Source organism: Pristiophorus japonicus, unplaced genomic scaffold (genome assembly GCF_044704955.1).
Source record: "Pristiophorus japonicus isolate sPriJap1 unplaced genomic scaffold, sPriJap1.hap1 HAP1_SCAFFOLD_29, whole genome shotgun sequence".
In the NCBI taxonomy this organism is placed as follows: domain Eukaryota; kingdom Metazoa; phylum Chordata; class Chondrichthyes; family Pristiophoridae; genus Pristiophorus; species Pristiophorus japonicus.
In genome coordinates, this window is record NW_027252668.1 from 3,608,464 (window position 1) to 3,621,980 (window position 13,517).

General features: G+C 45.6%; 1 protein-coding gene and 1 long non-coding RNA gene across 2 annotated transcripts in view; both read left to right on the forward strand.

Annotated features, from left to right (window-relative positions):
* Nucleotides 1-13,517, forward strand: part of LOC139248325 (uncharacterized) — a 30,882-nt gene that overhangs the window by 10,517 nt on the left and 6,848 nt on the right. The gene's annotated exons all lie outside the window — the stretch shown is intronic.
* On the forward strand, nucleotides 12,972-13,358 carry LOC139248322 (histone H2A type 2-A-like). Its single transcript, XM_070872118.1, has one exon. It carries the CDS (start codon nucleotides 12,972-12,974, stop codon nucleotides 13,356-13,358), a length of 387 nt encoding a protein of 128 aa, XP_070728219.1.

Here is a 13,517-nt window from a genome sequence, read left to right on the forward strand (position 1 = left end):
AAAAGCCATTTGATAAAGTATCACATAATGGACTTGTTTGTAAATTGAAGCACATGGTGTTAAAGGGACAGTGGTAAATTGGATCTGTCATTAGCTGAGGGACAGAGGTCAGAGAGCAGTGGTGGACCGATGTTTCTCCAACTGCGGAGAAGTTTACATTGGGTCAACCAGGTGTCGCAATTGATGCCTTTGCTTTTCTGGTTATATTTTAAATGACCTGGTCTTTGCTATCGGGAGTGGACCTTCGAGGTTTGCTGAGGGCAAGAAAGTTGATTGTAGTAAATGGTGAGCAGGATCGCAGCAGACTTTAGAAAGGCACAGACAGACTGGTGAACTGGACTGAAACATGGCAGATGCAATTTATTATAGCCCAGTGTGAAATTATACATTTTGGGAAGTTCAACATGGAGAGGCAGTATAATGCAGACGGTACTATTTTAAGGGGATGTAAGAGCAGAGAGACCTGGGGGTAAATATCCACAAATGTTTGAAGATGGAAGGGTAAGCTGATAAGACATTTAAGAGAGTGTATGGGATCTTTCACTTTATAAATGGAGCACTAAACATAAAAACAAGGAGTTCAATGCTAACCCATTACAAATCAGTGGTGAGGCTGGAGTATTGTGTACAATTCTGAGCAACACACATTAGGAAGAATGCCAAGGTGTTGGAGAGGGTACAGAGGAGGTTTACCAGGATGATACCTGAGACTTCAATTATGTGGAGAGATTAGTCATGCTTGACCAATCTTCCAGAATTTTTTGAGGATGTAACTAATAGAGTGGATAAGGGAGAACCAGTGGATGTGGTGTATTTCGAATTTCAAAAGGCTTTTGACAAGGTCCCACACAAGGGATGTGCAAAATTAAAGCACATGGTATTGGGGGTAATGTATTGACATGGATAGAGAACTGGTTGGCAAACAGGAAGCAAAGAGTAGGAACAAACGGGTTCTTTTCAGAACGGCAGGCAGTGACTGGTGGGGTGCTGGAAGGTGCCATGCGGCTGGGGGCGGTCGGGGGTTGTGGAAGGGGCGTGGGGGGGAGGTGCTGGGGTGGCTGATCAGCCATGATCTTGTTGAATGGTGGTGCAGGCTTGAAGGGACGAATGGCCTACTCCTGCACCTATTTTCTATGTTTCTATGTTTCTATGCTGGGACCCCAGCTATTTACAATATACATTCATGATTTAGACAAAGGAATTGAATGTAATATCCCTACATTTGCAGATGACACTAAGCTGGGTGGCAGTGTGAGCTGTGAGGAGGAAGCTAAGAGGCTGCAGGGTGACTTGGACAGGTTAGGTGAGTGGGCAAATGCATGGCAGATGCAGTATAATGTGGATAAATGTGATGGTGGCAAAAACAGGAAGGCAGAATATTACCTGAATGGTGACAGATTAGGAAAAGGGGAGGTGCAACGAGACCTGGGTGTCATGGTACATCAGTCATTGAAGGTTGGCATGCAGGTACAGCAGGCGGTTAAGAAAGCAAATGGCATGTTGGCCTTCATAGCAAGGGGATTTGAGTACAGGGGCAGGGAAGTGTTGCTACAGTTGTACAGGGCCTTGGTGAGGCCACACCTGGAATATTGTGTACAGTTTTGGTCTCCTAACTTGAGGAAGGACATTCTTGTTATTGAGGGAGTGCAGCGAAGGTTCACCAGACTGATTCCCGGGATGGCGGGACTGACCTATCAAGAAAGACTGGATCAACTGGGCTTGTATTCACTGGAGTTCAGAAGAATGAGAGGGGACCTCATAGAAACGTTTAAAATTCTGATGGGTTTAGACAGGTTAGATGCAGGAAGAATGTTCCCAGAACCAGGGGACACAGTCTAAGGATAAGGGGTAAGCCATTTAGGACTGAGATGAGGAGAAACTTCACCTAGAGAGTGGTGAACCTGTGGAATTCTCTACCACAGAACGTTGTTGAGGCCAATTCACTAAATATATTCAAAAAGGAGTTAGATGAAGTCCTTATTACTTGGAGGATCAAGGGATATGGCGAGAAAGCAGGAATGGGGTACTGAAGTTGCATGTTCAGCCATGAACTCATTGAATGGCGGTGCAGGCTCGAAGGGCCGAATGGCCTACTCCTGCACCTATTTTCTCTGTTTCTATACCAAAGACTGACAGGAACAAAGATAGATACATACTCCCATATCAGAGACTGACTTGCACACAGATAGATAAATACTCCCATACCAGAGACGGACAGGCACACAGATAGATACATAATCCCATACCAGAGACTGACAGGGACAGAGATAGATATCTACTTCCAGACCAGACACTGATGAGCACAGAGATAGATACATACTTCTATACCGGTCACTGACAGGCACACAGATAGATACATACTCCCATACCACAGACTGACAGCACAGAGATAGATACATACTCCCACACCGGGCACAGAGATAGATACATACTCCCATATCAGACAGTGACAGGCACAGATAGATACATACTCCCACACCGGGCACAGAGATAGATATATACTTCCATTCCAAGCACTGATAGGCACAGAGTTGGATACATACTCCATACCAGAGAGTGGCAGAGACAGAGATACATAGTCCCATACCAGAGACTGACAGGCACAGTGATAGATACATACTCCATACCAGAGAGTGGCAGAGACAGAGATAGATATATACTCCGATACCAGAGACTGACAGGCACACAGATGGAAACATCCTTACCAGACACGAACTGGCACAGAGATAGATACATGCTCCCACACCAGCGACCGACAGGCACAAAAATAGATACATACTCCCGGACCAGAGACTGACAGGGACAGAGATAGATACATACTCACATACCAGAGACTGACTTGCACAGATAGATACATACTCCCATACCAGAGACGGACCGGGACAGAGATAGATACATACTCACATACCAAACACGGACAGCATGGATCGATACATACTCCCGTACTTGACACTGACCGGGACAGGCAGAAATGGATACATCCCCCCATACCAGAGACTGACAGGTACACAGATAGATACAGATGGGAGTACCAGATGGGTAGATCAAGGCCAAGGAGAGGCTTGAGTTCGGGGCCCAGGAGAGGCGAGGGCCCAGGGGCAGCATGGACCAGCCCACACTGCGATATGTGTGCGCACTAGGTCAGTGCCGCAGAGCTGGTCTCCAGTCGTCTTGGATAACCCTTGCCACTGGACCAAGACCTAGCTCTGTCAAGTCCGTGTGGTGGCTGGTGTGCAACTGCCACCACATGTTAAAAAAAAAATCGACGCACAGGTACCTTTCACCCTTTAACATGTAGTTCGGGACCTGGAATATTAGGTCCTTCATTGAAACACCTGTGAACTTTTTGGCATGGAAGCAAGTCATCCTCGACTCGAGGGACTGCCTATGACGATGATGACTCCCATAACAGACACGGACTGCACGGATCGATACATAACTCCCATAGCAGACACTGACAGGGACAGAAAGATACAGAGTCCCACACCAGCGATCGACAGGTACAGAGATAGATACGTACTCCCATACCAGACTTGTTGGGGGGAGGATGACTCATCAGGGGAGGGCAGCAGCAGCCAAGTTCATGGCACCGTAGGTGGCTCTGCTGCAAAGGAGGGCAGGAAAAAGAGTGGGAGCGCGATAGTGATAGGGGATTCGATGGTGAGGGGAATAGATAGGCGTTTCTGCGGACGCAACCGAGACTCCAGGATGGTATGTTGCCTCCCTGGTGCAAGGGTCAAGGATGTCTCGGAGCGGGTGCAGGACATTCTGAAATGGGAGGGAGAACAGCCAGCCTGAAGGCTTTGTGTCTTAATGCAAGGAGTATCCGCAATAAGGTGGTGCACATTGGTACCAACGACATAGGTACGAAAAGAATTTAAGGAGCTAGGAGCTAAATTAAAAAGTAGGACCTCAAAAGTAGTAATCTCGGGATTGCTACCAGTGCCACGTGCTAGTCAGAGTAGGAATCGCAGGATAGCGCAGATGAATACATGGCTTGAGCAGTGGTGCAGCAGGGAGGGATTCAAATTCTTGGGGCATTGGAACCGGTTCTGGGGGAGGTGGGACCAGTACAAACCGGACGGTCTGCACCTGGGCAGGTCCGGAACCAATGTCCTAGGGGGAGTGTTTGCTAGTGCTGTTGGGGAGGAGTTAAACTAATATTGCAGGGGGATGGGAACCTATACAGGGAGACAGAGGGAGACAAAAAGGAGGCAAAAGCAAAAGACAGAAAGGAGATGAGGAAAAGTGGAGGGCAGAGAAACCCAAGGCAAAGAACAAAAAGGGCCACTGTACAGCAAAATTCTAAAAGGACAAAGGGTGTTAAAAAAGCAAGCCTGAAGGCTTTGTGTCTTAATGCAAGGAGTATCCGCAATAAGGTGGATGAATTAATTGTGCAAATAGATGTTAACAAATATGATGTGATTGGGATTACGGAGACGTGGCTCCAGGATGATCAGGGCTGGGAACTCAACATCCAGGGGTATTCAACATTCAGGAAGGATAGAATAAAAGGAAAAGGAGGTGGGGTAGCATTGCTGGTTAAAGAGGAGATTAATGCAATAGTTAGGAAAGACATTAGCTTGGATGATGTGGAATCTATATGGGTAGAGCTGCAGAACACTAAAGGGCAAAAATCGTTAGTGGGAGTTGTGTACAGACCTCCAAACAGTAGTAGTGATGTTGGGGAGGGCATCAAACAGGAAATTAGGAGTGCATGCAATAAAGGTGCAGCAGTTATAATGGGTGACTTTAATATGCACATAGATTGGGCTAGCCAAACTGGAAGCAATACGGTGGAGGAGGATTTCCTGGAATGCATAAGGGATGGTTTTCTAGACCAATATGTCGAGGAACCAACTAGGGGGGAGGCCATCTTAGACTGGGTGTTGTGTAATGAGAGAGGATTAATTAGCAATCTCATTGTGCGAGGCCCCTTGGGGAAGAGTGACCATAATATGGTGGAATTCTGCATTAGGATGGAGAATGAAACAGTTAATTCAGAGACCATGGTCCAGAACTTAAAGAAGGGTAACTTTGAAGGTATGAGGCATGAATTGGCTAAGATAGATTGGCTAATGATACTTAAGGGGTTGACTGTGGATGGGCAATGGCAGACATTTAGAGAACGCATGGATGAATTACAACAATTGTACATTCCTGTCTGGCGTAAAAATAAAAAAGGGAAGGTGGCTCAACCGTGGCTATCTAGGGAAATCAGGGATAGTATTAAAGCCAAGGAAGTGGCATACAAATTGGCCAGAAATAGCAGCGAACCTGGGGACTGGGAGAAATTTAGAACTCAGCAGAGGAGGACAAAGGGTTTGATTAGGGTAGGGAAAATGGAGTACGAGAAGAAGCTTGCAGGGAACATTAAGGCGGATTGCAAAAGTTTCTATAGGTATGTAAAGAGAAAGAGGTTAGTAAAGACAAACTTAGGTCCCCTGCAGTCAGAATCAGGGGAAGTCATAACGGGGAACAAAGAAATGGCAGACCAATTGAACAAGTACTTTGGTTCAGTATTCACTAAGGAGGACACAAACAACCTTCTGGATATAAAAGTGGTCAGAGGGTCTATTAAGGAGGAGGAACTGAGGGAAATCTTTATTAGTCGGGAAATTGTGTTGGGGAAATTGATGGGATTGAAGGCCGATAAATCCCCAGGGCCTGATGGACTGCATCCCAGAGTACTTAAGGAGGTGGCCTTGGAAATAGCGGATGCATTGACAGTCATTTTCCAACATTCCATTGACTCTGGATCAGTTCCTATCGAGTGGAGGGTAGCCAATGTAACCCCACTTTTTAAAAAAGGAGGGAGAGAGAAAGCAGGGAATTATAGACCGGTCAGCCTGACCTCAGTAGTGGGTAAAATGATGGAATCAATTATTAAGGATGTCATAGCAGCGCATTTGGAAAATGGTGACATGATAGGTCCAAGTCAGCATGGATTTGTAAAAGGGAGATCATGCTTGACAAATCTTCTGGAATTTTTTGAGGATGTTTCCAATAAAGTGGACAAAGGAGAACCAGTTGATGTGGTATATTTGGACTTTCAGAAGGCTTTCGACAAGGTCCCACACAGGAGATTAATGTGCAAAGTTAAAGCACATGGGATTGGGGGTAGTGTGCTGACGTGGATTGAGAACTGGTTGTCAGACAGGAAGCAAAGAGTAGGAGTAAATGGGTACTTTTCGGAATGGCAGGCAGTGACTAGTGGGGTACCGCAGGGTTCTGTGCTGGGGCCCCAGCTGTTTACATTGTACATTAATGATTTAGACGAGGGGATTAAATGTAGTATCTCCAAATTTGCGGATGACACTAAGTTGGGTGGCAGTGTGAGCTGCGAGGAGGATGCTATGAGGCTACAGAGTGACTTGGATAGGTTAGGTGAGTGGGCAAATGCGTGGCAGATGAAGTATAATGTGGATAAATGTGAGGTTATCCACTTTGGTGGTAAAAATAGAGAGACAGACTATTATCTGAATGGTGACAGATTAGGAAAAGGGAAGGTGCAACGAGACCTGGGTGTCATGGTACATCAGTCATTGAAGGTTGGCATGCAGTTACAGCAGGCGGTTAAGAAAGCAAATGGCATGTTGGCCTTCATAGCGAGGGGATTTGAGTACAGGGGCAGGGAGGTGTTGCTACAGTTGTACAGGGCCTTGGTGAGGCCACACCTGGAGTATTGTGTACAGTTTTGGTCTCCTAACTTGAGGAAGGACATACTTGCTGTTGAGGGAGTGCAGCGAAGATTCACCAGACTGATTCCCGGGATGGTGGGACTGACCTATCAAGAAAGACTGAATCAACTGGGCTTGTATTCACTGGAGTTCAGAAGAGTGAGAGGGGACCTCATAGAAACGTTTAAAATTCTGACGGGTTTGGACAGGTTGGATGCAGGAAGAATGTTCCCAATGTTGGGGAAGTCCAGAACCAGGGGTCACAGTCTAAGGATAAGGGGTAAGCCATTTAGGACCGAGATAAGGAGAAACTTCTTCACCCAGAGAGTGGTGAACCTGTGGAATTCTCTACCACAGGAAGTAGTTGAGGCCAATTCACTAAATATATTCAAAAGGGAGTTAGATGAAGTCCTTACTACTCGGGGGATCAAGGGGTATGGCGTGAAAGCAGGAAGTGGGTACTGAAGTTTCATGTTCAGCCATGAACTCGTTGAATGGCGGTGCAGGCTAGAAGGGCTGAATGGCCTGCTCCTGCACCTATTTTCTATGTTTCTATGTTTCTATGATACAAACTCCCAAAGCAGAGACTGACAGGCACACAGATAGATATTACTCCCATACCAGTCACTGAATGCACACAGATAGATACGTACTCCCATACCAGAGACTGACAGGCACAGAGATAGATACATACTCCCATACCAGACACTGACAGGCACACCGATAGATACATACTCCCATACCAGGGATTGACAGGCACATAGATAGATACATACTCCCATACCAGAGACTGACAGATTCAAAGGAAAACCATCTCTGAATTAGGTAGAAACTGGCAGTTATAGGATAAGACCCACACTAATAAATCAGAAGATGACAAGTACAGAATAAAATCCAGATTCCCATAACAGACACTGCCAGATACAGAGTAAAGTCCACACGCACATACCAGGGACCGATAGATACAGAGCGACGCTCACGTACCAGGGACTGAGAGAAACAGACTAGAACCTACCATCGCAAAGCTGAAAATGACAGAAACAGAGTACTCCCCTCTATTCCATATCAATAAAAGTGGAGAGAGGAACAGAGTTAATGTTTCAGGTGTATGAGCCTTTGTCATCGAACTGAAACGTTAACTCTCTCTCTCTCTCTCTCTCTCTCTCTCTCCACAGATGCTGCCTGACCCACTGAAATTTCCAGCATTTTCTGTTTTTATTTCCAATTCCAGCATCCACAGTATTTTGCTTTTAAACTTGTATATCATAATAAAAATAAGAACATAAAAAATAGGAGCAGGACTGGTATGGAATAAAACACACTGTCATATCAAACACTGACAGATACAGAGTAAAAGTCATAATCACATACCAGAGGTGGGCTGATACAGAATAAAGTCCATAATCACAAACCCGGTTCCAATACAGTACATAGAAACACCCCACAATAATCAGAGAATGTGTGTAAAGATTAAAATCCACATTCACAAACGAGAAATTCACAGGTATTGATTAAAACACTCACTTATATATCCCAAACAGAAAGTGGATTCAATTTTGACTGGATCCTACGGCCATGAATTGAACCCAGATCAACTAGCTTGGAAGGCAGCTGTGCTCACCACTCTACCACCATCACACGCATCAAGCGGGAAAGCATCGTTTTCTGTTTTTACACGTGCCTGTCAATCCCACACTGACACACTGTACCAGAGAGTGACAGATACAGTGTCTTTACTATACTCCCAGTCAATCCCACACTGACACACTGTACCAGAGAGTGACAGATACAGTGTCTTTATTATACTCCCAGTCAATCCCACACTGACACACTGTACCAGAGAGTGACAGATACAGTGTCTTTACCATACTCCCAGTCAATCCCACACTGACACACTGTACCAGAGAGTGACAGATACAGTGTCTTTACTATACTCCCAGTCAATCCCACACTGACACACTGTACCAGACAGTGACAGATACAGTGTCTTTACTATACTCCCAGTCAATCCCACACTGACACACTGTACCAGAGAGTGACAGATACAGTGTCTTTACTATACTCCCAGTCAATCCCACACTGACACACTGTACCAGACAGTGACAGATACAGTGTCTTTACTATACTCCCAGTCAATCCCACACTGACACACTGTTCCAGAGAGTGACAGATCCAGTGTCTTTACTATACTCCCAGTCAATCCCACACTGACACACTGTACCAGACAGTGACAGATACAGTGTCTTTACTATACTCCCAGTCAATCCCACACTGACACACTGTACCAGACAGTGACAGATACAGTATCTATCCTACACTGACCAGTGAGTCCCACATTAGCACACAGTAGCTGAGTGACAGAGGCAGTGTCTGTCCCACACTCAATGATTAACCCCAGCACTGTAGACGTCTCTGCAAAGACACGTTTGGTTGAAATGAATTGCCCAGTAATGTCTATCCCACACTCAGTGATTAACCCACTGTTCACACTACAATCGGGTGAGCGCCTCCACCTGCTTTTAATGGTTGTTTGGAGTTTTCAGCCGGACCAATAAAATACTTTGCAATAGTTTAAGCTGAACATAAACATGGTTCTGAGCGATCTGTGGAATTTAAAATGGGTTCTGCCGAATGATTGTCACTTGTTGCAGCACTCGCTTTCAGCCAGGAGATGGCAGCAACCTCTAACAGTTAGGAGTGTACAGATTGTGTCCACACATCTCGACGGCCATGAGTCTGGTACTACCCGGAGAGTTGGCCAAGCACACTAGCTCCAAGTAAATCTCCACAAATTACTGACAAAAAAACCCAGAAAACACCACGATTCACATACAGGAAACTGACAGATGCAGGTTAAAATCCCAACTCCAGTGATTCACAACCCTCTGAGTGAACAAATTTCTCCCAATCTCAGTTCGATATTATTGTACCAACGCTACCTTACTCTTATACTCCAACCCATTTGCATTAAGGGCTAACATACCATTTATCTTCCTAATTGTTTGCTGTAACTGCATGTTAACTTTCTGTGATTCATGTACGAGGACACTCAGATTCCACTCAATAAATAAAGTCAGTTTTTTCATTCATATAAAGTAAAATTCACACTCACATCTCAAAGTCTGAACAATACACAATAAAACCCACACTCACATATCAGTGACTGTCAGGGACAGAGTAAAACACACTCACATAACAGAAACTGACAAGTAGAGAGTAAAACATGCATTTGCATAACAGAAACTGACCAGGTACAGAATAAAACCCACACACACATCCCAGAGACAGCGAGACAATGTGAAAATCACACTCACATACTCGAAGCTGACAGGTGTATAATGAAACCCAAATTCGCCGAGCAGAAACTGAAGAAAAAACAACACTCACATAAATCATATTTCCAAATATATTTATCAAAGTTAGGTGCGCCTTTGTCGAGCTGTGTCAAGTAAATATCCCTTACGTTTGAGAAATTCCTTGACCTGCAAGTCTAAATAAATATTTAATCACTTAACACAATGATGTAATCAAATTCAGCTGTAAGAAATGGGAGAAGGCCATAAGGCCCCTCGAGCCTGCTCCACAATTCAATAGGATCATGGTTGAACAGCCAAAAATCCACGTGGTGCTCCTGACAAAGAAATCCAATGCTGGGCCCAGCAAGAGCAAGTAAAATGGACAAGATTTAATCTAATACCACATTGGTTCTTTTCAGAGCCACGCACTCTAACTGTGAAAGGGCTCCTTACTGTCTGAAGAAACTGATCTATTGATCACAATCTTATCAGCTGTGCTTCAGTTGGTAGCACCCTCGCTTCTGAGTCAGACTCCAGGGACTTGAGCACAAAAATCGAGGCTGACATACCAGTGCAGTGATGAGGGAATGCTGCACTGTTGGAGGTGCCATCTATAGGAAGAGATGTTAAACCGAGGTCCGTCGCTCTCTCAGGTGGATGTAATAGATCCCACGGCCACTATTTTGAAGAAGAGCAGGTCAATTATGCCCGGTGTCCTGGCCAATACTTATCCCTCGATCAACACAACACAATGGATTATCTGGTCATTACACATTGCTGTTTGTGGGCGCTTGTTGTGCGCGAAATGTCTGCCGCCGTTCCTACATTACTACAGTGTCTACACTTCAAAAAGCACTTCATTGGCTGCGAAGCACGTTCAGAAGTCCGATGGTCGTGAAAGGCGCAATATAAATCCAGGTCACTATTTCTCTACTTGATATTAAATCCCTACGGTTGATAAACTGGGAGTTTCCTGACCAGAAGTCACCCTCAGTCAATCTCGGTTATAAACCGGTCAATGTCTGTTGAACATGTAAAAATCCAGATCGATAAACAGAGCAGTGAGTTTGCTCTTCAGATTATTGAATATATACTAAAAGATTTATGAACCTTGCTCATAAAGTTTTTGCCTGATAGCAGAACAGGAGGTGTTGCAACACATGACCTCATTCATGAATTTTAGATAGTGGCGAGCACAAATTTGATTGGTCTCTTTAAACATCCAATCAGAGAGATACAGAACAATGGATATGGACAAGCCAATCACAACCATTGCCTTCGCCCATCCCTCATTAGCATAGGGCTGTGGGCGGAGTGTGGGGCTGCCGATATAATGCGGGCTCGGAGCAGAGTTTCCCCAAATCTGCGCCTGACTGAACGAGACGATGGCTGACGAAAAGAAAACAGGTTGTGGGGACCTGACCCATCCACCTCCATGGCACGAACCTGGTATTGCAGTACTTCCAGGAACGGTGCAGTGGCTCTAGGCCTTTTGGCTAAGAGCATTGGCGCAGAGTGATCCTTGAATGGGCCCAAGGTGACCTCTGGCGTTTGTGATTTGACAAAGAATTGGAACGATTGGCTACGAATTTCAAAAAAAAAAGAAAACAGGTTCCGCCAAGAAAGGTGCCAAGAAAGTAATCAAGAAAACCCCAGCGAAGAGCGGCAAGAAGCGCAGAAAGTCGAGGAAGGAGAGTTACGCCATCTACATCTACAAAGTGATGAAGCAGGTTCACCCCGACACCGGCATCTCCTCCAAGGCCATGGGCATCATGAACTCGTTTGTGAGCGATATTTTCGAGCGCATCGTGGGTGAGGCTTCCCGCCTGGCCCATTACAACAAGCGCCGCACCATCAGTTCCCGGGAGATCCAGACCGCCGTACGCCTGCTGCTGCCCGGGGAGCTGGCCAAGCACGCCGTGTCGGAAGGGACAAAGGCGGTGACCAAGTACACCAGCTCCAAGTGAGACTGCCCGCTGTCCTGACAGATCAAACCCCAAACACAACGGCTCTTTTAAGAGCCACCCACAACCTCTCTGAAAGAGCTGCATAAACGCATCTCCCTTTACACTCTGTTTACTGTAATTATTTCCTGAACAAGTATATTTGAGAACTTTAACACTTCCAGTTGTAGATTTAGTTTTAAATTCTCAGATATCAGTTTCACTGTCCCGTTCCACTTTAGCGTCGCTGGAATTTTCCGCCAACTACAAACACGGTCCCTGGTCGCTGTTTCCCTGTGCTCTCAGACACGTTCATTTGCACCGCCTGCCAAATTAAGAGCTTGTTTAGGGACTGAGACTCAGATTTCAGTCACACATTCTCTCTCGCAAGCCCTTTTCAAGTTTATTTTTCCATTCCTGTTGCAGATCAGTCCGTTTATTAACCCGAGACTCCCCGCAGTGTTACAACCCAGAATGGGAGTTCTTAGAGACCAGAACCGGGGCAGTTTGAATACTCTGTCCCTCTTCTCTTTTCACAGAAGGACTCCCAGTTCTGGGCTCACTCCCGTCTTTGCAGGATCGATAATCTGTGAAACCCAATTTTTACAAAGATTAAGTTGGAATGTGTCCCATTGCAGAATCGGTGGGGATTGATTCCCGCCCATTAGACAGTTTGAAATAGTACCCGAATTTAATCCTGATTGTAACAGCTTGAAACTTGCAAGGGGAAGATGTAAAAGACAAAATTAATTCAAACGTGTTGGGAAATCTTTGACTAATAGTGAATTTATATAAACATAATCCGCTATTTTAAAATTTCTTGGTGGGGTTTTTAAATTAAAAATCGATATTCTGACTGTTGGAGACAGCAATTTCCACCCTACTTTCATTGGTGGGCTAAGCAGACTGTGATTGGTCACCTGGAAAGACCAATGAAATGCACCACCGAGCGACCAATCACAAATTTGCTCCCTGCATTCCTAGAGAAGGTACAAGAAAGGCAGATGTGGGAGGAGTTTCTCATTCTTTCTCTGAACGTGTGGATTGTGGAAATGTCTGGGAGAGGAAAAAGCGGCGGTAAAGTTCGGGCCAAGGCCAAGTCTCGCTCCTCCCGGGCCGGACTGCAGTTCCCTGTGGGCCGTGTTCACAGGCATCTGCGAAAGGGGAACTACGCTGAGCGTGTGGGTGCCGGAGCCCCGGTCTACATGGCTGCTGTGCTCGAGTATCTGACCGCTGAAATTCTGGAGCTGGCCGGCAACGCGGCCCGCGACAACAAGAAGACCCGCATCATCCCCAGACACCTGCAGCTGGCCATCCGCAACGACGAGGAGCTCAACAAGCTGCTGGGAAAGGTGACCATCGCTCAGGGCGGGGTGCTGCCTAATATCCAGGCTGTGCTGCTGCCCAAGAAAACCGCCAGTGCGTCCAAGGGCAAGTAAAGCGGACAGCATTTAATCAAATAACCCAAAGGCTCTTTTCAGAGCCACCCACACTATCTATGAAAGGGCTGCTTTCTGTTCTGTGGATAACAATAGTCCCAGATTTAATTTAACATACTTCACTATAATTAAGCTTGAAGTTTGCTGATCAGAAATGAG

Coding starts and splice junctions, on each gene's coding strand:
- LOC139248322 (XM_070872118.1), top strand. CDS start 12,972: ATGTCTGGGAGAGGAAAAAGCGGCGGTAAAGTTCGGGCCAAGGCCAAG.